The sequence below is a fragment of the Chelonoidis abingdonii genome, chromosome 11, assembly GCF_003597395.2.
Source record: "Chelonoidis abingdonii isolate Lonesome George chromosome 11, CheloAbing_2.0, whole genome shotgun sequence".
In the NCBI taxonomy this organism is placed as follows: Eukaryota; Metazoa; Chordata; order Testudines; family Testudinidae; genus Chelonoidis; species Chelonoidis abingdonii.
The window spans coordinates 29,885,391-29,910,170 of record NC_133779.1 but is presented as its reverse complement, the minus strand read 5'-3'; the positions used below and the strand labels follow the sequence as shown (position 1 = coordinate 29,910,170).

The window sequence follows — 24,780 nt, the reverse complement described above, 5'->3', positions numbered from 1 at the left end:
GGCAGGCGCTGAGAGCTGAGCGGGTGTTGACTGCACCGTCAGCTTGGACCCTGTACCCCTCCCCAGAGTCAGTGGCAGGTCTTTTTGAAGGGAGCAATTCCCAAAGACAGAGCCCTTGTGCAGGTCTGGAGTGGGCATAAGGCCTGAACAGGGTCCTTTTCCCATCGGGCTTTTATCGGGCTTGCCCAGTGCCAGGAGGAGTCCGATGCCGAAGGTGCGCTATGCACTGAGGTCGAAGTGCTGGGTGCTGTTTCAGGCTGAGCTGGCTCCGAAACTGGGCGCAGGGCCACCTGCATCAGGAGGACCCTGAGATGTATGTTGCGTTCCCTCTGTGTTTGAGGACGAAAGTTCTTGCACATGCGACAATGTTCCTTCATGTTGAATTCCCTGAGACACTGCAGACAACCATCGTGAGGGTCACTAACAGGCATAGGCCTGTTACACGGGGAGCAGGGCTTAAAATCCAGAGAACGGGGCATGCCCCACCAGGGGCAAAGTCCCCGCTGGGACCCACGCTAACTGAACACTTAACAGCTACTTATCTACTAAGAAACAAAAGAACTATTTACAACAAGGCTAAAACAGGAAAGGAACTGTTGGCCACTTGCGAAGCAAGGGACAGAGGCACTCTGACTGACCACCATGGGCGGTAAGAAAGAACTGTGAGGGTGCAGGGCCAGCGACGCCTGATACACGCAGCATGAGCGCAGCACTCCAGGAGGCACCACAACAAAAATCTCCAAAGGCCGCACACATGGGCGCGCCCACACCTAGAATGGACTTGACATGAGCAAGCACTCAAAGAAGAATGAAAAAAATTCATAGCAATGTCATCAATAGTAGACATCTTATACACGCTCATAACTACATGAACAGATGTAGAAGACTATGTGAAAACAATTAAAGCAAAGAAATTCCAGCAAGCAACTGGAATTTTGTCAAGTCTCAAAGGGTCAGGCTAGAAGAGCAGTAGGGAAAAACTTAGCTGCTGCAGAAAGTGAGGCTCAATAGGCGGTGTTCTTCCCTCTGAATTAGTATTGCACAAATGCTCCGTCACAGCATTAGGGGTTGCTGGATTCCAGGAGGTGAAGTTTTATAAATCAGACTTTAAAAGGTAATGTCCTGACCAAATGTGATGAATCTACAGCACTATCTGTGCCCTGTGGCCAGATCAAATTCCAATTTAGGTAGTTACATTCTTCCTCCCTCAATTACCTCTGTAATTTCAACAGGATAAGATATTTTTCACTTCCTATCCTGAAGTGTTGTGCAGCATTGTTATGCACTGAACAGTTGTCATGTTCCAACCTAGAGGAGGGTATGTTTCAATGCTGCGCAAGATAACCAATATAAGTGCTAGATCAGTGAATTTGTAAAAGTAGAGGGATTTGAAGATTCATTTGGTGCAGCTGCAGGATGATTAGTATATGGCACAGCAACAGGACCAAAACATCAGTAGAGGGAGCTTAAATTTATACTAACAAGTGATTTTCCAAGTTCTCCAGCTGCAGCAGTTAATGAGCAATCTCATGCATTTTCCTAGCCAGCTCTCTCAAGTCATGCTAAATTCACATTGCTATACAGACCTCCCAATCCCAGCAGTGAGTATAGAACCAATCACTGATCAGATCCCCACATGTGACACTCTGTAAAAATGTCTTTTTCTAAATATATCAGGTGGCTTGGCACAGAGTGACATCATACCTCATACCTAGAAGTTTAACCCAGTCAGTATAGACAGATTAGTCTAAGAAGATTCAGTGAGAGCTGTAAATAAGCCTCCCAGTTTCCAGTGATTAAGATAAATAAGGTTCCATGAGAGGTACCATTCTAGAGCTACATGCTTATGATTACAACAAACCCCCCCATTTACTAAAGCCTACCTCAGAGAATCAAACAAAAAGGAATCTGACCTCCATGTCAGACTGCCTGAAAAATGCTTGTTAAATGGTTTGAAAAGGACTAGGAAAGTAGAAGAAGAAAATGCTGCTCACTGTATAGGGGTTTTGTATGCAACAACCATCACTTTAGTAACCTGCACATAAATGGGACATGTGTAAATGCACAGACAGATTACATTACAAAGTATTTAGCAAGGCTAGCTAGTAATTTTTCTAATTTAAAAAGTGAATTTTCACACATGCATATTGTATCTTCTGCTATTGTAATGCACCACCCACTCAAGTCCAGGTAGGGCACTGCCATATGAAATTCTTGCAGCAGATCTCAAGTGGGTGTGCATGTGCGCACACACGCACAATCATGTGGCGATCTCTTGCCCCAGTATAAAAGGTTTTTAAAAGAAGGGTGAGTGTCTTGGTGCAGGGCACAAATGGGTGGAGTGGAAGATACGCAGAATGTAGTGGTTTGAGCATTGGCCTGCTAAATCCAGGGTTGTGAGTTCAATCCTTGAGGGGGCCAGTTAGGGAACAGGGCAAAAAATTGGTCCTGCTAGTGAAGGCAGGGGACTAGACTCAATGACCTTCCAAGGTCCCTTCCAGTTCTAGGAGATCGGTATATCTCCAATTATTATTATTATTTTTTTTTAGATGTTATAAAAACTGAAGAGGCTTATGAGTTTAGGCATAGGGGGTTAAGAGGACACAAAACTGTTTTCAAGTGGCATTTTGTTGCTGAACATAAGGACACAGCAGTCAAATCGTACCCTTCGGGCTGCATAGTATAAACAACAAGCTAGTAATCTGAAGTTTATAGGTTTACCCTGCCAAATAGTCCAACACTTCAAACATGCATTTGTCAAAAATGCTGCAACCAATTAAAAGAGTTAATCTGTGTCCATTGCCAATTCCAAATTCTGGTGATGGGTTTTTAGGAGACACATAAGATTAATCCTGCAATACTCAAAGAATACACAAGGGAACACATATTCTAGCTTTGAAACAGAGTTTAAAGATGCCAGATTTCTTCACATTTCTCCTTCCAGGGAACTGAATCAAGAGTTACTCACCAAGAGAGGAGGAACTGATATGCCAGGTCTGCCCATAAGTGGGGGCGGATGCCAGTCTGCAGCCATCCGACGCCGCTGCTCTTCCCAGTATAATTGCTCTTCCTCTACCCGCCGCCAGTACATTTCCTCTTCATAGCGCCTGAACGGAAAGAGATTTTAAAAAAAGGTAGTACAGTCATATCAAGCAAAGATGAACTGCATTAGAATCATAGAATATTAGGGTTGGAAGAGACCTCAGGAGGTCATCTAGTCCAACCCCCTGCTCAAAGCAGGACAAACCCCAATTAAATCATCTCAGCCAAGGCTTTGTTAAGCCAGGCCTTAAAAACCTCTAAGGATGGAGATACCACCACCTCCCTAGGGAACCCTTTCCAGTGCTTCACCGCCCTCCTAGTGAAATAGTGTTTCCTAATGTCCAACCTAGACCTCCCCCACTGCCACTTGAGACCATTGAGCCTTGTTCTATTATCTGCCACCACTGAGAACAGCCGAGCTCCAACCTCTTTGGAACCCCCCTTCAGGTAGTTGAAGGCTGCTATCAAATCTCCCTTTACTTTTCTCTTCTGCAGACTGAAGCCCAGGTCCCTCAGCCTCTCCTCATAAGTCACGTGCCCCAGTCCCCTGATCATTTTTGTTGCCCTCCGATGGACTCTCTCCAATTTGTCTACATCCCTCTGCAGTGGGGGGACCAAATGACACAATACTCCAGGTGTGGCCTCATCATTGTTGAACAGAGTCAAGATATCTCACATCCACAGCTTCCCCCTTATTCACAGAGCCAGTTATCTCATCATAGAAGACAATCAGGTTGGTCAGGCATGACTTGCCCTTGGTGAATTCATGTTGACTGTTCCTGATCACCTTCCTCTCCTCCAAGTGCTTCAAAATGGATTCCCTGTATACCTGCTCCATGGTTTTACTGAGGACTGAAGTGAGGCTGACTGGTCTGTAGTTCCCCGGGTTCTTTTTCTCCCCTTCTTGAAATGTGGGCACTGTATTTGCCTTTTTCCAATCGCCCAGGACCTCCCCCTATCGCAATGAATTTTCAGAGATAATGGCCAATGGCTCTGCAGTCACATTAGCCAACTCCATCAGCATCCTTGGATGCATTAGATGTGGACCCATGGACTTGCGCACATCCAGCTTTTCTAAATAGTTCTTAACCAGTTCTTTCACTACTGAGGGGTGCTCACCTCCTTCCCATACTGTGCTGCCCAGTGCAGCGGTCTGGGAGCTGATCTTGTCTGCGAAGACCGATGCAAAAAAAGCATTGAGTACTTCAGTTGTTTCCACATTATCTGTCATTATGATGCCTCCCTCATTCAGTAAGGGTCCCATACTTTCCTTGACCTTCTTGTTGCTAACATACCTGTAGAAATCCTTCTTGTTACCCTTCACATCCCTTGCTAGCTGCACTTCCAGTTCTGCCTTGGCCTTCTTGATTACACTCCTGCATGCGCTATCAATATTTTTATATTCCTCCGTAGTCATCTGTCCAACTTTCCACTTCTTGTAAGCTTACTTTCTGAGTTCAAGCTCACCAAAGATTTCACTGTTAAGCCAAGCTGGTTGCCTGCCATATTTGCTATTCTTTCTGCACTTTGAGATTGTTTGTTCCTGCGCCCTCAATAAGGCTTCTTTAAAATACAGCCAGCTCTCCTGGACTCCTTCCCCGCTCATACAGGTCTGTCTCATCTTACGCTGGGGTTATGTTCCACAGTCACTGCATAAAGCTAAAATTGCGTATAGTCAAAATTACATTGAGTATAATGGCAGGCGGAATCGCCTGCACTACAGAAACAGTATATTCTCTTTTTTTTGTTTTTTCTTGTTTTTGCCGACCGCATAAAGCTGAAATCGTGCATGTTAAATGCACCTAAGATGCGACAGACCTGTATTAGCTTCCCAAGGGAGTCAAAGTCTGCTTTTCTGAAATCTAGGGTCCGTATTTTGCTACTCTCCTTTCTTCCTTTTGTCAGGATCCTGAACTCAACTATCTCATGGTCACTGCTGCCCAGGCTGCCACCCACTTCTACTTCCCCTACCAATTCTTCCCTATTTGTAAGCAGCAGGTCAAGAGGAGCACAGCCCCTACTTGGTTCCTCCAGCACTTGTACCAGGAAGTTGTCCCCAACACTCTCCAAAAACTTCCTGGATTGTCTGTGCACTGCCTGTGTTAAAAGTACTTCTGGGGTCAAAACAGTCACTGTCCTCTGACCAGCTGATCAGAAAAAGCCTATGATGCTATAACTTCTAATGGTTATTTGTGATCAGATTAGCAAGAGTGCCTCAGGAGAATAAGAAGAAAATTAACACATTTGATTGAACTGTGTAAGCAGCCAGAATCAGAATTGGAGATTGCTGATCTTCTTTCCTGCCCTAGCTCTGCTGTGTATTGTTTAAACAGTTGCTGTATTTCACAACATAGATGAGTGCATATCAGTGAGACTTACATGAATTATTAACAGGTGAAGATTCTGCAAGAATGGATCACAGTCAGAAAAGTTTAAGGAGCCTTTTCTACCCATTCTACGCAGAATGCATTACACAGGAATATCTAGAGGCATCCTCCAGCTGGGTGTGGCACTAACAGTGCCATATGCTCACTATCTCCTAATACTTAATGGGGCTTGGGTATGGTGGGGAGAAAAAGAGGGCACGGAGCACATACAGTACGTACTCTGAGGCATTACAAAAGCTATCCATCTTCCCACTCCACTTAGTGCTCTACTATAGTGGTTCTCAAACTGTGGGCCACAGCTCAAATTTGGTCCACGACACAGTCCCAGGTGGTCCGCCCCTGGGTGGAGTTGGGGGCCGCCCAGCCAGCAGCTGCCATTTTCCAGCTGCCGTGGTCAAGAGGTAAAGAATGGGGCAGATCTAGAATGTGAGGACATGGAAGGGAGCTCAGGACAAAGGGGGGAGGAGGGGAAGAACAGTGGGGGTCAAAGCACAGGGAGGCAGCAGGGTCCAGAGGTGCCAAAATACAAGTGCGCCCATGGCACCATTTTCTCTAAGGCCAGCCCTGGGTGCCTGTGAGGCATGCTAGGGTGCTGGGTGGATGACTGGGGCAGGGCTGCCAGGTGACAAGCTCAAGGCACTCAGCAGGCAGCTGAGGCGGAGGGTGCCAGCGAGAGCTGGCTATAGCACCTGCCTGGCCCCTCCCTGGTCCCTGCTGAGGTGAGGGGCCCATGCACGCCTCACAGGACCCCTCTCCCTGACAGATGCATGTTAATAGTGGGCTACTGTGCCTATTTCAGCTGCACAGGTGAGCCTCAGGAAAAAAAAGTTTGGGAACCCCTGCTCTAGAGAAGCGTGTGCAAAATACAAGCCAACGTCCAATTCTTTCAACTTACACTGCTTTCAAACACTACTGCAAAAACAGGCCTGCATCCTCCCCTTCAAATGCTCTTCAGTTATAGCAAGGGCAAAGTATCAGCCAGCGAGAACAAGGCAATACATCTGCTTTTCACTTTCCCTATGCAGAGGCAATGGTCCTGGATGATACAGCTCTAAAGCATCTTAAGACTCCTGTCAGATCATAAGCTTTTCTATTATGGCAGGGCTTTTCAACCTTTTACTTTCTACACCTCTATAAACAATTCGACTACTTTGTCTATCTCCCATCCATTAAGGCTTTCACAACCAGTTTTCCTCAAATATGCCCAGAATCCTTTGCATCAGTTCCTTTGTCACTACAGAAGTCAACACACAGGTTTTTCTGGCATCTCAAGAAGTCAACGTGCAAGTGGCTAAGCAAGAAAGCATTTGCACAGACAGGGAAGAAGAACAGATCTGTGATCACCTGCAAGATCCTGACCCACAGATTGAGAGCCCTTGCGCTAGCAAAGCTCAACAGATGGGGTGAATTAACACGAAAGTATGAATCCAGCAATATCCCATAAAATCCACGACTGTGAAAGTGATCTCCAATGGAGGACTCGCCTCATTTCCATGTGCCAACGCTGTTCTTCCTCTCTGCGTCTCTTTATCATATCCTTCTGTTTCTGCTTTTTCATCTTCTCCTCGTGCATTTTCCGAGCTCGGTTACTGGGCTTGATCTCAACTGGTAGATCTGGGTTTACTTTCTTCTACAAGGAAGTTGCAACACATTTTAGACAATCTTAAAAGCATTATCGCAAAGCTAGTAGAATATCAATATTAAAAAAGTCTACTACTGTAGTCCCATAATTAAAGTGTTACTAATAAACCTAACATTACTTTTGGGTTTTTAGATACTGTTTGATGGCATGTTGTATAAGGATAATTTGTACCATTTCTTAATTAAGAGAAATAGCCATGGGCAGGTATACAACACACTTAAACCCCTACCACCAGAACAAGGAAGCCTCTTTCTAAACTATTCCAGTTCCCAGCATCAATTGCTAAAAAGACCTATCCAAAACAGATTTAGGACAGAGGGTAAAACCCAAGAGCAACTTTTAAAAACTTAAACACCTAAATAAAAGTGGCCTGATTTTCAGAGATGAGCATCCGCAACTCCCAATGAAGTAAACTGGAGTTTATGGATACTCAGCACCTCTGAAATCAGGCCCAAGGTGTCTTAAATAGAGAGCCCAAAATGGAAATACCCAGATTCGAAAATCTGGGATCAAGTCTCCAGCTTCACATAAACCCAAGCTTTGAACCTGAGATGTTTCAAAAGCAATATTCAACGGCCAAACCCAGGGATAATATTAAGTACATGTCAACGTTCTGAGACTAATTCTTCTAATCTGACTTTATATTAATGTGACCTCATTGAAATTAGAAATATCTGCTTGAATATGGGACATGAGTTCTCTATTTTCTGCTGTTTTTTTCTCATCTTAAAGCAATGCTGTTTGCAACATTTCCACAGCAACCAAATGTTTGTGATGTTGCATTTGCTGGCAGTGGAAGAGTGGACAAAAGTGAGAGATTTCAGAGTAGTAGCTGTGTTAGTCTGTATCAGCAAAAAGAACAGGAGTACTTGTGGCACCTTAGAGCAGCGGTCTCCAAAGTGAGATGCACAAGACGATCCTTCAGGGTGCGTGGCAGGAGCGCCGCCATCGTAACAGCACCGCTTTGGTAGTTCGGGCAGCTTTTATTTTTTTTTTTTGCTTTGGCAGTTCGAGTGGGAGTCCAAGTGGCTTTTTATTTTTTTGCTTGAGGTGGAAAAATGGTAGAGCCGGCCCTGCGGAGTGGCAGGGGGTGCGTGCTCAAAATTTTTTTACTGATGGGGTGCATGATCAAAAAAGTTTGGAGACCACTGCCTTAGAGACTAACAAATTTATTTGAGCATAAGCTTTTGTGGGCTAAAACCCGCTTCATAGGATGCATGCATGCTTATGCGCAAACAAAAGTGGTAATTTCAGTCAAAGAACAAGTGGCAGGAAAAGATGAACACTTAGCAAACAGAACTCATTTTCTCATCTAAAGGGCCTTGACTGATTAAAGCATGAGCAACTGAAAATAGGAAAAAGAAATGTGGATAGGCAACCAGAACGATTTTTCATCTCAGAGCTTTTAAAAGTCTTGCTAATAATCAATGTAAATGACCACTCTGCTCGTTACTTTTGAATGAAAAGACAAAATATTTTTACTCTGTAGGCTTCAAAATGTTGGCAAGATAAGGACTGGCCAGTTCTGGACTTGACAATGGCATGACTTCCAAACAATTTCTGTTTGTTGGAATGGACAATTTGGGGTGGTAATGATCTAAAGAGCCTAAACTTGCTTCCAAGAAATGTTATTTCAACAGGAGTTGGTAACAGTCCCGGATGACAAAATATACTCCATTCAAAGAGACCAACTGAAGATGGCCTAAGGAGGTTTTAATCTAAGAATTATAAAATATGCTTTTTAGGTCCCTCTGTGTTGGATTTAAGTGGTGTTTACCACCCCCAACATATTGTAACATATAGCGCTTGCAAAACTTGTAAAATGCTTTGTGTTCACTAAAAACACTCCTAAAACAGAGCTTTGCCAATCAGTGCTTAAATGCAATGTTAAGGTCAACTAATGCAAGAAAGAAGTTAAAATGGTGAAGATGAATCCTTCTGATATACGGAACTCAGACCCACCAAATGACTTAAGCCTATAAACAGTGACTGTATTCACTGACACTTGAATTGCCAAAGTCAAATGGAGTTTGATGGATTCAATTCTTTGTGGTCTGTGCAACAACTCTGGCTTCACATTAATAATTCCAATAACTGATTTATCATTAAACACAATAAATCCATCCTAGGCAAGTCCACTGTTTCATGGTTAATTTGTACTATAACATCACTCCCTGGATTACAGTGCAGGATGGTTAAGTACAGGTGGGATAGTCTTCTACAGTTACTCCATTTCATGACTCCATTTCATGAAATACCAATCAATCAAGGTCACCATCTACTGGCCACTTATTTACAACTTCAAGAACTTCAGAATAGCAATCCACTGTCATCTTTGGGACAGAAGGCACCGATTGTTAGGAAGTCAGCCTTACCAAAGGCTAATTCTTTTGTGACAATGGGTTTGGGCAGAGCTGCTATCAACAATGGACTGAGCATGCGGAAACCTGACTCGATGCCATAATATTAATAATGAGACAAAAAAAATCACCAGACTCACATACATTTGCTTTTGATACATTCCTTTTGACATTAAATGGCTGTTTCTGAATAAAATTTGCTCCTTCCATGGAAACCAGATTCTCCTGGGTTTGTTTTAATGAATCAGAATAACAGGTGACTGTGGCCGTGGCAGTAACATGAAGCTTGCAAAGTGACTGCCATTCACCAAAGGAGGAGGGAACAGTTGGGAGCAACAGCGCATTCACAATAGCTCCTGCTGGGATGAGCAAGTATGGTGAGTAAGTATCCTTGTCATTTAATATCATGGGAGTAAATGGCTGAGATGGAAATTCAGCAGTTAAGTCTCTGAATAAGTATCTGTAACTACTGATCTTAAAGTTGCTTCCAGTGATCACAAAAATCTTTCCCTCTCCTCCCTGGAAGAGAGTATCACTAAGCACCTTCATATATGTCTAAATAGCCATGCAAGACTAATTTTGCTATTGACCAATCCATTTTGAATTAGTGCTGGGAAGCCGCAAACTGTTGGCCACACTGTTTCAGGTGCCTGAACTGCAATATTCCTTGTAAAAGGATGTCTAATTGGTTTACTGCCCCACTTAAAGGCAGAAAGAGGAGACACTCATTCCAGACACTTTCTCTGGGGGAAGAGAGATAGTATGGCTACTCTCTTCAAGAAACTATTAGCAATAGGGAAGGGAGAGGGATCAGGAATTAGTTCTATTGCACAATTCTCAGAAATTTTTGTATAATTATTTACTAATTGGAAAAAAAAAGCATGAGGAATTGTCTTTTCTAGAGTTAACATATTCCATCAGGATGTCTGAGAACAGGCTGAATTGGTAATTTAACCTGACTTCATACAATATTATTTTATTCTTTTAGAAAGCAAGAATTTCACCCAGATGAAATAAAAAACAAATGGTCAAAGTTGTGTTTTGAAAATCTCCATTCAGACATGCAAGATCTGGTGTCATGTTACACTAGTTTTGAAACTTAGACTTACTATTTGTCAAGTGCAAACAAGATGCTGGAAAACATTTATTTCCTACAACAAAATCTACTCAAATCAGTTACCACCTTCATTAAGTTATCTGCACTGAACATCCATATATGGTAGTTTCCTTTATATTTTTATGAAAAGAAGATTAAAGTTTTCAGTCAGAGATGCTAAATATAGTAAGAGCTGAGAATCTGAAAGTGGACAATTCTTGGTGGAAAAAATGTTCGCAAGAAATTTTTCTGGACTCATTCCATTTGCTTTTACAGCTGATAGAATCCTTCTAGTATTTAGAAAAAGCTTTTTACAAAATAAGCTACTGATTTCTCCCCTTCTTCTATTTCATGAGTCGAGAGCGAAGCCACTACCATCCAAGTCCCTTTGTTCAGCACCATGACAGGATGTCCCCATTCACACCTTGTACTGGAGCCGATGCCTACGCCCCTTCAGGTGCATATCCTTGGCATTAGGATCATTGAAACTGCACTCACAGAGCTTACAGTGAAACCGGATCATTTTTCCTTCATCATTGCGTACCTGAGATAAAATACGTAATTTAATATTTATATTCATTATTTGTTGCAACAACAAAATTATCTTGCATTTAAAAAGAGCCTTACATCCCAGTAGAGCCTAAGGCACTTCACAAACTTAAAAGTATATGCATTTATCCATTACTAAAATTCAGTCATCTCTCGGGTGAGACACAGCATCTATTTAATAGCTCACAGTGACACTGCATAGCTGTTTAGGACCAGAAGAGAAGATACAATATCCAATTTAAACTGTAGAAGAAATGTAGGGAGGGCCAGAATAAGCACATGTATAAAGAAATGTAACCTGAACATTAGGATTAACACCTACGAAAAGCACCATGACAACTTTCATGAACACACATGGTCAGGATCTCAGTTTTATGGCTCATCTGAAATACAGGCTCTCCAGCTGCACAAAACACCTTAGCACCATGTTAGGATTTTACTGCAGTAATGACTCAAAGTAAAGAGCATCATCTACTGACTCAGGACTACCACCACCACTTCTTGCAGCATCAAGATGTTCCCAACCTTTGTTAGCTCGTGATTCTCAACCATGTAACAGCTCATGGTGGCGTGGTTTCAGGCATAAATGAGTCTTAAACTTTAAAAACTGTTTGCTGTTCGTCCTCTATTTGTTTATAATCTTACCAAGGATGGGAAACAGGACAACACTGAAGTAAACAAAATTTCGCTGGAAGTGATACAGATGAAATTTAATCTTGATTTCCAATCTAATTCTACAGAACTGGGGATTCAAGAGCAAGGGAACATTTTAAAGACTAATTAAAACATTAGTAGTTTAACATAACCAAATAATTTTGATATTTGGCACAGCCTCATGAACTGTACAAAGGCAGGGCAGAGACAAAGTTCTCAAACAAGGGCTCCTTAAGTAAGCTGTCTAAATCCTCCATTTGGGTGCTCAAATGTAGGTGTGAAAATTGGGTGACAGTAATTCAACAGCAGATGAAATGAGGGCACAGAATGAAGCCAGCAGCTAGATCCTCTGGCATGCTGCCGATCAGGGTAATCCGCTGGCGGGCCTTGAGACATTTTGTTTATGTCGAACAGGCCACAGGCAGAGCCCCCTGCAGCCGCAAGGAACAGCAAACCATGGCCACTGGCAGATGTGGGGGGCCGTGTCTGTGGATGATCAACCTAAACAAAATGCCTCGTGGCCCACCAGCAGATTATCCTGATGGGTCGTGTGCCAAAGGCTGCCAGCCACTGAGCTAGATGATTTTTCTCAGGGTGCTCAGTGTTGAAAATATGCAAATATGGACCTAACAAATTCATGACCCATTTTGGTCAATTTCACAGTCATAGGGTTTTAAAAATCATAAATTTTATGATGATATCAGCTATTCAAATCTGAAATTTCACAGTGTCATAATTGTAGAGAGTCCTGACCCCAAAAGGAGGTGTTTTGGGTTTTTGTGGTTTTTTTTTTTGAGGGGGGGGAGAGTAGCTGCGTGGATGGGGTGGTCACAAGGCTACTGTAGAAGGGAGTTGCGGTACTGCTACTCTTACCACTGCAGAGCTGAGCCCTCAGCCGGCACTGTCTGACCACCCAGTTCTGAAGGCGGGAGCTTAGAAGTAAGGGTGGCAATACCATACCATGCCATCCTTACTTCTGCGCTGCTGCTGGTGGCAGCTCTGCATTCAGTGCTGGCTCCTGGCCTGCAGCCACTGCTCTCCGGCTGCCCAGCTCTGGAGTCTGGAGCACAAGTGAAGGTGACAACACCGCAACCCCCCTAAAATAAGCTTAAAAAGCAACAATGAGCCCTGTGGCACCTTAAAGACTAACAGATGTACTGGAGCATAAGCTTTCGTGGGTGAATACCCACTTAGTCAGATGCATGGGACTCGTTGCTTTTTACAGATCCAGACTAACACGGATACCCATCTGATAAAATAACCTTGTGATCCCCCTGCAACTCCCTTTTGGGTCAGGACCCCAATTTAAAAACACAGGTCTCCCCTGTGAAATCTAGTAGTAGGGCAGCATTTCTCAAACTGGGGTCCGCATGGGCACTCCAGGGGGTCCACGGGCCCCGATGATCAACTCCTCCCACACCCAGCGCCTCCTGCATGCCACAGGATGGTTGCTCCCCGGTTTGCAGGTAGCATGGGGGGGGGAGGGGAGGAGCAGGGATGGGCATATTTGGGGGAGGGGTGGAAAGAAGCGGGGAAGAGATGAGGCAGGGGTGGAGCGGGGGTGGGAAAAGATGGGACAGAAGTGATACCTTGGAAGAAAGGGTGGAGTGGGGGATGGAAACCTGGGGTTGAGCAGCAGGCTTGGGGGTCTGCAAAAAATTTTAAATCAAAATGGGGGTCCTTGGGTCGCTAAAGTTTGAGAATTGCTGGTATATAGGGCAAAAGCACACAAGACCAGGTTGCACTTGGGGGGGGGGGGGTGAAGGAGGAGGAGACCAGATGTCATGGTCCGTGATGCGTTTTTCATGCCCATGAATTTGGTAGAGCCCTTGTACATGCTTTAAGTATATTTGAACGTCAAAACCTGACATTATACAGCTGTAATTGTGAGTGATTTGTGGAAAAAAGTGATCAAGCATTACCTCCTCCACATAGTCATGTCCCACAGGTTGTACGTCAAGTAAACTCCCTGGACCATCCCCAGAGCCATCATGTGTGGACTGTTCATTTTGTAGCTCTGATTTTGATTGCATCACCTTCACTTCCTCCAATTTGATGCTTGCTGCCTGAAGTTTATTAGTCCCTGAATAGAGAGCTGGATTAATAACCAAGCTGGTTTCTTACAATCTGTATCCTTATCCCCATTATCAGCACCTGTATTACAAAGTCATCATGTCATTGTTAATTTCTGTTTATAATGCCAAATGACAATATCCCTTGGCTAGTCCTGTAGGGGTTTTTTGTCATTATGGCAGCTACCAAAAATACAGCTGGATAAGATTTATGGCTCCACTATACAATTTCTATGACACCAAAAAAAACACATCTATAGTAATAATGAAAAGTTAGACATTGATAGTTAAGTGGAAGTTTTTCTTATCAGCCTTCCATTCAGACTACAAGTCTTCACTTTCTTATGATGTATAGTTAAGTTTAAAACAAATATCTACTATGAATGAGCAGACTAGACTATTATAAAGATAATGAAGTTCTTAAAGGTTAAGTTAAATATATAAAAATATAGAGAGGTAAAGGCTCAATGGTGAGATAAAAAAATCAGTTTAATGTCAAGATTAAAAAGTATTTCTACAGATTTCAACATATAATTGCCAGTGTTTGATATTCTGCTAAAATACTACAGCCAGGCAATGCAACTTTCAGACAGAAAGCCCTCCCTCTATTTCCTCACAGCAGGGTTCAAAATTAAAAAATAAGCAAATGTGGAAGCCATCACATTTGTACAGAAACACACAAAAATCTCTGTTCTGGTTCTGGAACACTTTTGGAAGCAGAGGGAGAAGATAAAAGCAGTTTTAGATTTTAGAAGTCAAGGGGCTGAAAAATAAAAAACCTTTTTCAGAGTCATTTAAGGAGCTCGATGTACAATTACTTTTCCTTAGTCGGTTTTCCTGGACAATGATGGGAAGATGAAAAGGCCCCACCTGCAAACATTTGGAAGAATCATACATTTTAAACAAATTGTCATTCCTATATGAGGTGATAGATTTTAGACAATACATCAAAAACAAAGACAGTTAAAAATGGATTTTAAGGAGACATACCTGAAAATGTTATCTTGGATGCAATAGGTTTCTTCACTGGCACTGGCTTGCTTATGTTGCTTGCACTTTTAGTTGCTATAACTGCTGGTTTTGTTGGTGTAACAGATGCTGCTGCAGGGGCATGGGCAGCTGGCTTACTTGCTGCAGCGATGGTAGGGCCTGGACCAGAGTTCACTACTACAGGCTCTACTGAAGGGATGGGCTTCCCCAATTTAGTATGCAATTTAACAACCTGAAATACATGGAGTGGTCATATGAAAAGTAAAAGGGGACCGAAGTTAACAGCAATACTATCAAACTTTTCCTGGTAAAGTGTATAAATTTACACAAAGACCGGGGTAATTTCCACACCCAATAAAAATATATAATAAAATAAAGTGACACCACAAAACACACTTTAGATGAATTGCTCCATTGCAATATATTTATAATAGATCTACAATTTTGTAGGAGGTCCTGAAAGTTAGAGCAGTACTCCATAGCAAAATATTTAAAAACTATTTTCCCACCAGGTGGTATGCACTCCTATAGAATGGCAGAGCATAACAGATATTAGCGCCTCAACTGCCAGGTCTTTTCTGAACAGACTACAGAACTTGCAATTGATCAGGGAGAACTGTTGTTGGGAAATGTCTCAACGCAGAGACTTTAACAAGAAACTTCCAAGAATGAAAAACAATCTCGCCCCTTCTTCCCAGCGGAATTACAACTAGAAAACATATCGTCAAAAGAGATCATTTCACGGAGAGGAAAAACAAATTGCATTAAGAGTGAGTTGCACCAAAAAGCCTGTCACCATTCCTAGGGAGCAGAGAGAAAGAAGAAAGAGGATGGGTGTCTCTAGCCTCTGTTTGCCAAAGGCTGGGAATGAGCGACAGGGAATGGATCACTTGATCATTTGTTCTGTTCATTCCCTCTGGGGCAACTGGCATTGGCCACTGCTGGAAGACAGGATACTGGGCTAGATGGACCTTTGGTCTGACCCAATATGGCCGTTCTTATGTTCTTAAGGACAACACAGGGAACTATGGACCAGTCAGTTTAACTTCAATACCCAAGAAAGATAATGAAGCAAATAATTAAGCAATCAATTTCTGAACACCTAGAAAATAAGGTGATAAATAACAATCAACGTGGATGTGGTATATCTTGATTTTAGTAAGGCTTTTGATACGGTCTTGCACAAGTTTCTCTCAAACAAACTAGGGAAATACATCCTATGTAGAGCTACGATAAGGTGGGTGCATAACTGGTTGGATAACTGTTCCCAGAGAGTAGTTATCAGTGGTTCTCAGGCAAGCTGGAAGGGCATATCAAGTGGGATCCTGCAGGGATCAGTTCTGGTCCAGTTCTGTTCAATATCTTCATCAATGATTTAGATAATGGCATACAGAGTACACTTATAAAGTTTGTGGACAATACAAATCTGGAAGAGGTTGCAAGTGCTTTTTAGGATAAGATTAAAATTCAAAATGATCTGGACAAACTGGAGAAATGGTCTAAGAAAAGATGATGAAATTCAATAAGGACAAATGCAAAGTACTCCACTTAGGAAGGAACAATCAGTTGCACGCATACAAAAATGGGAAATGACTGTCTAGGAAGGAGTACTGCAGAAATAGATCTGGTTGTCATAGTGGACCACAAGCTAACTAGGAGTCAACATGGAACACTGTTGCAAAAAAAGCAAACATCATTTTGAGATATATTAGCAGGAACGTTGTAAGCAAGACAATGAGAAGTAATTTTTCCACTCTATTCCATGCTGATTAGGCCTCAACTAGAGTAGTGTGTCCAGTTCTAGCCACCACATTTCACGAAAGATGTGGACAAATTGGAGAAAGTTCAGAGAAGAGCAACTAAAATGATTAAAGGTCTAGAAAACATGAGCTATGAGGGAAGATTGAAAAAATTGGGTTTCTTCAGTCTGTGGAAGAGAAGACGGAGGGGACATGATAATAGTTTTCAAGTACAGAAAAGGTTGTTACAAAGAGGAGGGCGAAAAATTATTCTCCTTAACCTCTTAGGATGCGACAAGAAGCAATCAGCTTAAACTGCATGCAGCAAGGGTGGTTTAGAATCATAGAAGATTAGGGTTGGAAGAGACCTCAGGAGATCATCTAGTTCAACCCCCTGTTTAGGTTGGACATTAGGAAAAACTTCCTGTCAGGGTGGTTAAGCACTGGAAAAAATTGCCAAGGAAGGTTGTGAAATCTCCAAACACCTGTCAGCGATGGTCTAGATAATACTTAGTGCTGTCATGAGTCCAGGGGACTGGACTAGATGATCTTGCAAGGTCCCTTCCAGTCCCCTGGTTCTATGATAGCTGAGTTTCTGGTATTACAGTACCAAGTACACTTCTTAGTGTTGAAGCAACCTGGTGCTGTAGTCTTTTGTGATCAAGCAGTCGTCCACTGCAATCAAATCTTGAAGTGTTGGATATATTTCTACTTCATCAGAAGTGTTCCCTGGATATCCGTGAGCTACTGTGAACATTTTTAGAAAACCAACATCCTCTGTAATCAGATATTTCACTCTATATATCTGCATGAAATGTCCATGGTCCCGTTGAGCTCTCATACCTTCTGATGCTTCGCTCCCCGGATATGTGCTGCATATGCATCTGCTCCTGTGCAGGAGACATCACAGAGCTCGCATCGAAGCTGAGTCTGCACCCCACGAGGGCCACAGTTTGCCAGGTTACCTGTCTTCTGAGCTGCCTCCTTCTTTTTGTGCTTTTGTCCTTCCAAGTGCTCCCGGTAAGTCTGCAGTAAAACAGGGAAATCCATATTGCTGCTTAGAATGTAACACTGATATAATCCCAGCATTTCCTTGGAACAATTCATCTGCCAAGACAGGTCATAATCTGTCTAGTTTTAAGGGTACAAATGTGTGCAACTCAAAGCCTTTTTGTGGAGTGTCCCATTCATTAACATCACTCACAGCGGCAATATCTAGAGGCATTCCCAGGCAGGTGAAGCAAACAGATTCTTTATATTATATATATAGTGCTTTACTTCGTCCAGAAGACAGTGTCCAACTACAAAACCCATTTAGGCTTAGATAACTGCAATATTTTCAGGACAATAGGAAGAATGGTTGAAGTATTTTTAGTACCAGTTTTTAGAAGTGTCTGGCACATTTCATTATCACTATACAATGGGTAAACTGGTCTCTCAAAGAGGGAATTATTTTATTGATATTTGATTGGTCTTGGTAGGAAGCAGACAGAGAATACATGTCACCATTGGAATTAAGAGACAACAGAGCTGATCATAATTATTATAAAAGTAACTAATATATATATAATTATGAGTTTAACAATGGCATTCCTACAGGATGGTCATGAAATGTTACCAAGCCAGGAACAAATCTACTCACCTGCCCTTTATCATCATCATGATAATGGGAGGTAGGGAAGTGGAACGCCAATATTTTACTTACCCACTAAAAAAAGAATTACAGTTTGACCCAGGTGAATGGACAAACAGAATTTTGCAATGCTAGCTTTAAAGTAGTACTAAACACTATATTAGCCAATCTAAAAGAATTAGCTTCCTATACAAAACTCTAAAGAGCTCAGATTTTCTCATTCATCCCAAGGGCAAGATGTAATCAAGCCATGAGAAATGCAATTATTGATGATGATAATAATAATAATTATAAATAATATTATGTTAAAATGGCAGCTCCTTTTACTGGATTTAAGATGCTTTTAGACTGAGCATTTTGGAGCAGGGACAACTTCCTTTGTATTTATACAGCACCTAAAACATTGGGGCCCAATCCTGATTTAGGCAATGCTATGATAGAAATATTTAATAATTAGCTTCATTTTTATTCAATTAGAAGCAGTGGACAGAATATTACTATTACACTGCAGCATCTCTGAGCTGTGTAAGAAACTCCCACGCTTTCAGAGCTGGACACTCTGACTGTTGATATGCTACATTTTACTGTCACCATAAGAGAAGAACACCACCACAGAAGTCTATATGGTTTTTCTTAGGATTGCTCTTGTTGAAACCTTGTAGGACAGCTTATAAGACACAATTTCTCTCCCAAATGACCCTGGCTGCTTCTTCAGTTAAATGCTACATGCTCTAGCTAAGCAGAGGATTCCAAGAACAAAGGCAGACAAACACCACTTCAGATTTATATTCAAACCTATTATTCTTTTTTGTTTTTAAAATAGCACCCCAAGAATGCAGTAGGTGTCTGACAGTAAACACACAAAAATAAGGTCCCTACATCAAGTAGCTAAATCTAAATTTGAGACAAGATACAATGAGTGAGAACAACAAACAGTGCAGAGGGACATTATGGCTTTAAAAAAAGTCAGGCATTTACACAGGAATATCTAATTAACACATGTCTAATAAAATCTGTGTTTATAAAAACCTGAAACACTTTCTTGGTCAATAGCTTTTTCCAAATTTACTTTCCACTATATAGGGTTAAGTCTTAGAGAACCTGCTAGCTCATTATTAATTATCTTTCCTCACACCTTGACTGAGCTGCGGGGAAAGGAGCTAACCAACGGAGGGCAATATGTTATCCAGTCCAGCATTCAGCCACTAGAAAGCTCCATAATGCCAAACTGAAAAAGTACAAACTAAGGTCAGGGAGACTAGGCCAGCTGCCTATGAGCAGAGGTGCAGCAGGCAGGAGGCAGCAGCAGCCTGGGAAATGGCTGTGGAAAGGCGGCCAGGCAGCCCAGGGGACAGGGGTAAGGACTGTTTTGATCTTTATTGGAACTGTCAATAGTAGTTGGGCCTAGGATATTTTCACTGTTTATTTCTGGCAGTTGTAGCAAAATTATCCTGATTAACTACTTACAATGTGAGGATTAATGAAAATCCACAGAAAAGTAGAATCTGTACATCTAGTGCTTGGAGAGCTACAGCGCTTGCCTCCAAACTCACAGTACTTCGAGCAAAGAACCAGACACTTGGATAAAGCTTGTGAATCACAACATTACATCCTGTAATAGTGGGGGGATTGGTTACATCTATTTTCTGAGATGTTTCCATTAAGTCACTGAAGAGGACATAATGCAGATCAATAGGACATCATCTGCTGAACTACATGACTGGGGAGGAAGTGCAGGTTATATAGAGTGGACACATGGGTAAAGGGGATTGCTAACCTGTGGACCAGCACAGCTGATCTTGCAGATATCACAGTAGTGAAGCTGAGGCTGTTTAGGGGGCCCTTTGGGTTTCAGCTGTTTGTTTTGAAAAGGTGGTTTTTTGTTGAAGCTGTTGCTAGAGTTGGTGGTGGTGCTGTTCCCTGTGCTGCTCCATGAAGAAGAGCTCGTAGATTTCGGCTGCTGTGGGAGGGGTGGTGGCTGCTGATGCTGGGCCTGGGGCTGCTGAGGCGGTTGATAGTAAGTGCTAGGTGCTGTGTATGCTGTGGCATCATAACTGGAGTAATTTGACCCTAGCAGGCAGAAAGAAAAGGGAGCAATTTTATGAGGGTTATAGTCTAAACAAAGAGAATTACAGTGCAACACCTGCATGACAGCTACCTCCTTACCAGAGTATGATGCAGAAGTGGAGTTGTATGAAGAGGAGGGGGTGTATGAGGTGATGGAGGAGGCAGATGCATTCTGCTGAACAGTTGTTACTGTTGGGTAGGCATTGTAGCTTGAAGATGTGGCACTCACTGTTTGAACTGGCTTAATTGTAGTCACCTGTCTCTGTGGCTGGCTCTGACTATAAATACCACTAGATTGACTGTAGCCACCTTTGGAGCCTAGAAAGCAAACACACAAGCTCATCCTCTTGCAAAACTGAAGACAGATACATGTGCTTCTAAGCTATTACAGTCATCTCTCTTTACTAATAATAGATATTTGCTAAACAAGACTCTGGAGATGTTTAGCAATTGGGTACAATTTGTATGATGAGAGACTGCAAAACATATTAGCCTGGAAAGAAGTGAAAGATACAGATGAATAATCGATCAGTCCTTCCCTTTTCCATTCTTTCATAATAAAAAAGCATGAGGTCACTCAGATTAATAGCAGGCAATTTTAAAAAGTACAATAAATGAGGGGAGATTTTTTTTTTTTCCCTTACCTGTAAATTTGGTTTCTCAGGAGTGGAACTCACAGCTGGGTAGGTTCCACCCACTCATCCCTGGAGATAGCTGGCTCTGATTTCAGGTGTAAAAGGGAGACTCCAATAACCAGTTGCAGGACAGGAGACACCCCTGAAGATCTATTCTCAAGCTTTCATACAAATTGGTTAAAACTGGAAAGAGATATTTTTAATGCACCAAATAAGACACACGCTCTTCTTAAAACAGTAGAGGATTATAAAAAGAATTCATATTTTAAAAACTAGACCTAGGAAGGGTTCCTCTGGATTGGTGGATGTCCCCACTATGAGAAACCAAAATTCTTCTTCTCTCATTCATAAGGACAATCCAGCTATCCAGAAGACTCACTGCTGGGATCTAGCAGGCAGTAAAGTAATGAAAGTTGCCAGAAACAAGATAATGGCCAAAAGGAAGGCAGGGAACACCACATGCACTAAAATTCTTGTATTAAGCTCTTAAAATATCAAACGCAACTTGTTGAACCCTATGGCTGAAGGCTGTATCCACGGACGTGAAACTTTGCAGTGCTGGTTGGAAAAACACACAGACCATGTAGTTGCCTTGCAAGTTTCCTGCTTCAAAGCACCATTGCTTTCTGTCCAGGAAGAGGAGCTCAGCCTTGTCGTGTGCATCAAGAATCCTTTGAAAGAATCTTTACTAGGTGTGAGGTACCCTTGCTTCATTGCCAGTCTGACCCATATGGAAATTGTAGCCTTTGAGGTTTCCTTGCCTATCTTGTAGGTGCCTTATATGACAAACAATGCATCTGACCTCTATGATTTGGCTCTACCCGAGTAATATTTTGGAGTGCTCCAAACATGTAAGGTATGCAGCAATTTCAACTGCAGCATGAATTGGTCTGGGACAAAAAAAATGAATGAAAGGCTGGTAGTCTCTGAGCTAGAAAAACAAATTACCTATGGGCACAACATTTGTAGCAGGTCTGAAGACCATTTTGTTTGGAAAAATATGCAGATACTGCTCAGACAGATAATGCTCCCAAACAGTGAAATTTGATCTGCTGAGACAGGATACATAAATAAAGCTGTTTTGAGGAATTGTATATAAAAAAACCATTTGGATAAGGGTTTAGAGATGGTTTTGTTGTAGCTTGTAGAACTAAGAATAAATTCCAGATTTAAAATATATGACACTCTTGGAAATAGATACAGCTTTTCAGGAATATGTCACATAACAATGGGGAACATTACTGTTAGCACTAAGATGTCTGTCTTCAGGAAGGAAGTTAAAAGTGGAATGGACAGGAAAATAGGGCTTAAGCCTTACTTGAATCTGACCATAAGGAACTCTAATATGGCTGAACTGGAAGGTGCCCGAGGCTGTCTGTGTAACCCACACGCACTTGGCATGGTGCTCTGTCCCCATCTAGTGGTGGCTAGGTTACATAGAGGTGGATAACCCTACTACAGCCTTGGACATTAACACAATCTTTTTAGCTCAAACAGTAAAGTCTCGCACAACAAGACCCAGATATCCAAGTTCAATCCCTGCTTCCAATAACCCACACAGGACAGTGGTGTTACATCCATAGTGCACAGTCTACACTAAATGTGAAAATACGTTCAATATACCTTGATAAGAGCAGAAGGTAAAGTTCTTCCTAGATAACTAATCTCAGATTCCAAACATTCCAGACTCAAAAGATCTGGACAGAGGAGAGAGGTTGGAAAGCTGGGGTGGTTCTCTGCATCCAGTAAAGAAACCAAAACCCTCAGGGCCAAAAAGTGATTTTAAGAACCATTATTGCTTTGACTTTTCCTGGCACCTTTGGTTAGGAGGTATGGTATATAGGAGTTGGCCACTCCATGAGATGAAGGTGGTGTCCATGTGGCAAGAGCCTCTCAGGTGCTTTGACAAGATCTTAGTGGTCTTATCTGTCTGAGAGACACAGATCCAAGTGTGGAGCAGTCGATGGGTTAGCCAGATGGCTTGATGGTTTAACTTTTTTGATGGAAGTTGTTTTGATTGCTAGCTGTGATAAGTTTCATTGTTTGTGTCCTTTAACAACAACTTTTGGTACCTTCCTGCTGGTGCATATACCCACAGCTCTCCCTATTATCATCATCACTCTACTAGAACTAGGCATTATTTCAAGTAACTGAAACTGCTTTGAGTTTTAGACAGTTATGTTTAGAATAGTCTCTCTTTTTGAACATTTGCAGTACGAAGGTTCACATCTCTCTTGGGCACCCCAACTTGACAGGCATTTTCATCATCTTGAGCTGGTGTGGCTTTGAATGAGGTTTGCCTTCCAGGAACTTTCCCAACACCAGAACTACCATTTTCATGGGAGTGTCAACACATGATCCAGTTATGTAGCTGGAAGTTCCAGTTCTGCCAGAGGAGCGCTTACAGAGGTCAGAGGTACATAATTTCCCATTAAGCAGTTTCTACAAAGGGACTAAGAATCCAGTCAGTTATGGTCCATACCATCATTTTTCATGATCTGTCATAAAGCTATACTGAAATTTGTCCATGGGTAAGACAACAGTGCTGAAGGATGAGAGATACCTTCTTCCGTGAGAGAATTCCATGAGTTTTTGGGATAGATAGTAAAACCATACTGCCATAGAAGTTATAAGACTTACCAAGTTCAATACAAGCCTTTCTGCATTTTGAACTATTTTGTTTCTTGAGAGATTGTCAAGTTAATGATAAATCTGTATCTCATAATTTGGACATTACAAATACCATGAGATTTGAGAAAATTGTTTGGATGGGAAAATGGAGATAGGCAATGATTGGCATCTTGTTTCTGGATTTAAAAAAGTTCCATTCAGAGTCTTGTTTTCCTAATTCAGAGGAGAGAGAGAGAGATCCAGCAAAAGCCTCTGGTTTGTTTTGACAACACAACTCTGGAACAGTTTCTTGAACGTTGTTCTTGGAGAGGGACTGGAGCTACTGCTTTTAGTTTTCTAAGTTCTGAATTCATTGTTGCACTGCTAATTTTTTAGTTCAATTTGCAGTGAAGAAAAAGAGAAAAAAAGGAGGGTTTTGCTGAAACTCTATCAGATATCCTTCACTTATCACCTCTAGTCCCTATTTGTCATGAGCTGTATCAACCTAGCCACCAAAACATCTTTAGGAATCCTCCAAAACAGTGAAAGGCCATGAGCTGGCATAGATTAAAGAGACTCTGAGAAGCCCTGTTCCTGAAAGGATCCCAGGACATCCTCATTGAGGAACTGCATATGTATTTCCCATGTCTGAAGGCATGAAGAAAACTAAGAGCTGGTTATAAATACTGTAATGTCCATCCAGGTCAGTGGTCAGAGTTCATGCAAGAGGTCCAATATCCAGGATATCCAATCCAAGGGAAATGTACAGTGTAGTAGCAGGTGGAGTCAGACAAGGCAACAACACAGGATGAGATGGGGGCAATAAGACAGATTCAAACAGGGTCCAAGTAGCAACTAGTGGGCAATGGTTTGATGCTCCAACAAGGGCACAAAGGAAGCAAGAAGTTCATATATATAGTCACCAGCTAGAGTCAAGATCATGTGGCCAGTCCGGAAGCAGAACCCTGGAAGCTGGCCCACCCAAGTCTGTGAATTCCCTGTTAATTGGATGAGTTGGATTTGATGTGATGGCCAAGGCTGCTTTCCAAGAACCCACTGGACCTGGCTTCAAGACGAGGACTTGAGACCAGGCGCTAACAAATACAGAGATTGATATCAGGATTGACATCAGTATTTTAAAAAATGACTCCCAATGATCTTGCTGTTATGAAGAGACCGCTCAATTTTGAAGAGTTGTTAAAGCTTTCTCAGGAACCTCCAAATAAAGATCAAATGAAGCTGGGTGAGATTTGAGCTAGCAGTCAAATCAATGGAAAGCATTCTAACCTACAAATTTCTTCTTG

The 24,780-nt window shown here is 42.1% G+C and overlaps 1 protein-coding gene across 6 annotated transcripts in view; it reads right to left on the bottom strand.

Annotated features, from left to right (window-relative positions):
* ZFR2 (zinc finger RNA binding protein 2) overlaps window positions 1-24,780 on the bottom strand; it is an 89,608-nt gene that overhangs the window by 24,424 nt on the left and 40,404 nt on the right. For all 6 annotated transcript variants that reach the window (XM_075070825.1, XM_075070821.1, XM_032774560.2 and 3 more), the window contains 8 exons: window positions 20,331-20,549; window positions 19,942-20,234; window positions 17,375-17,557; window positions 14,793-15,024; window positions 13,653-13,813; window positions 10,952-11,071; window positions 6,914-7,059; window positions 2,969-3,107 (listed from right to left, as the gene is read on the bottom strand). In XM_075070825.1, coding sequence (XP_074926926.1) covers window positions 2,969-3,107; window positions 6,914-7,059; window positions 10,952-11,071; window positions 13,653-13,813; window positions 14,793-15,024; window positions 17,375-17,557; window positions 19,942-20,234; window positions 20,331-20,549 — 1,493 coding nt within the window. The remainder of the gene's footprint in view (window positions 1-2,968; window positions 3,108-6,913; window positions 7,060-10,951; window positions 11,072-13,652; window positions 13,814-14,792; window positions 15,025-17,374; window positions 17,558-19,941; window positions 20,235-20,330; window positions 20,550-24,780) is intronic.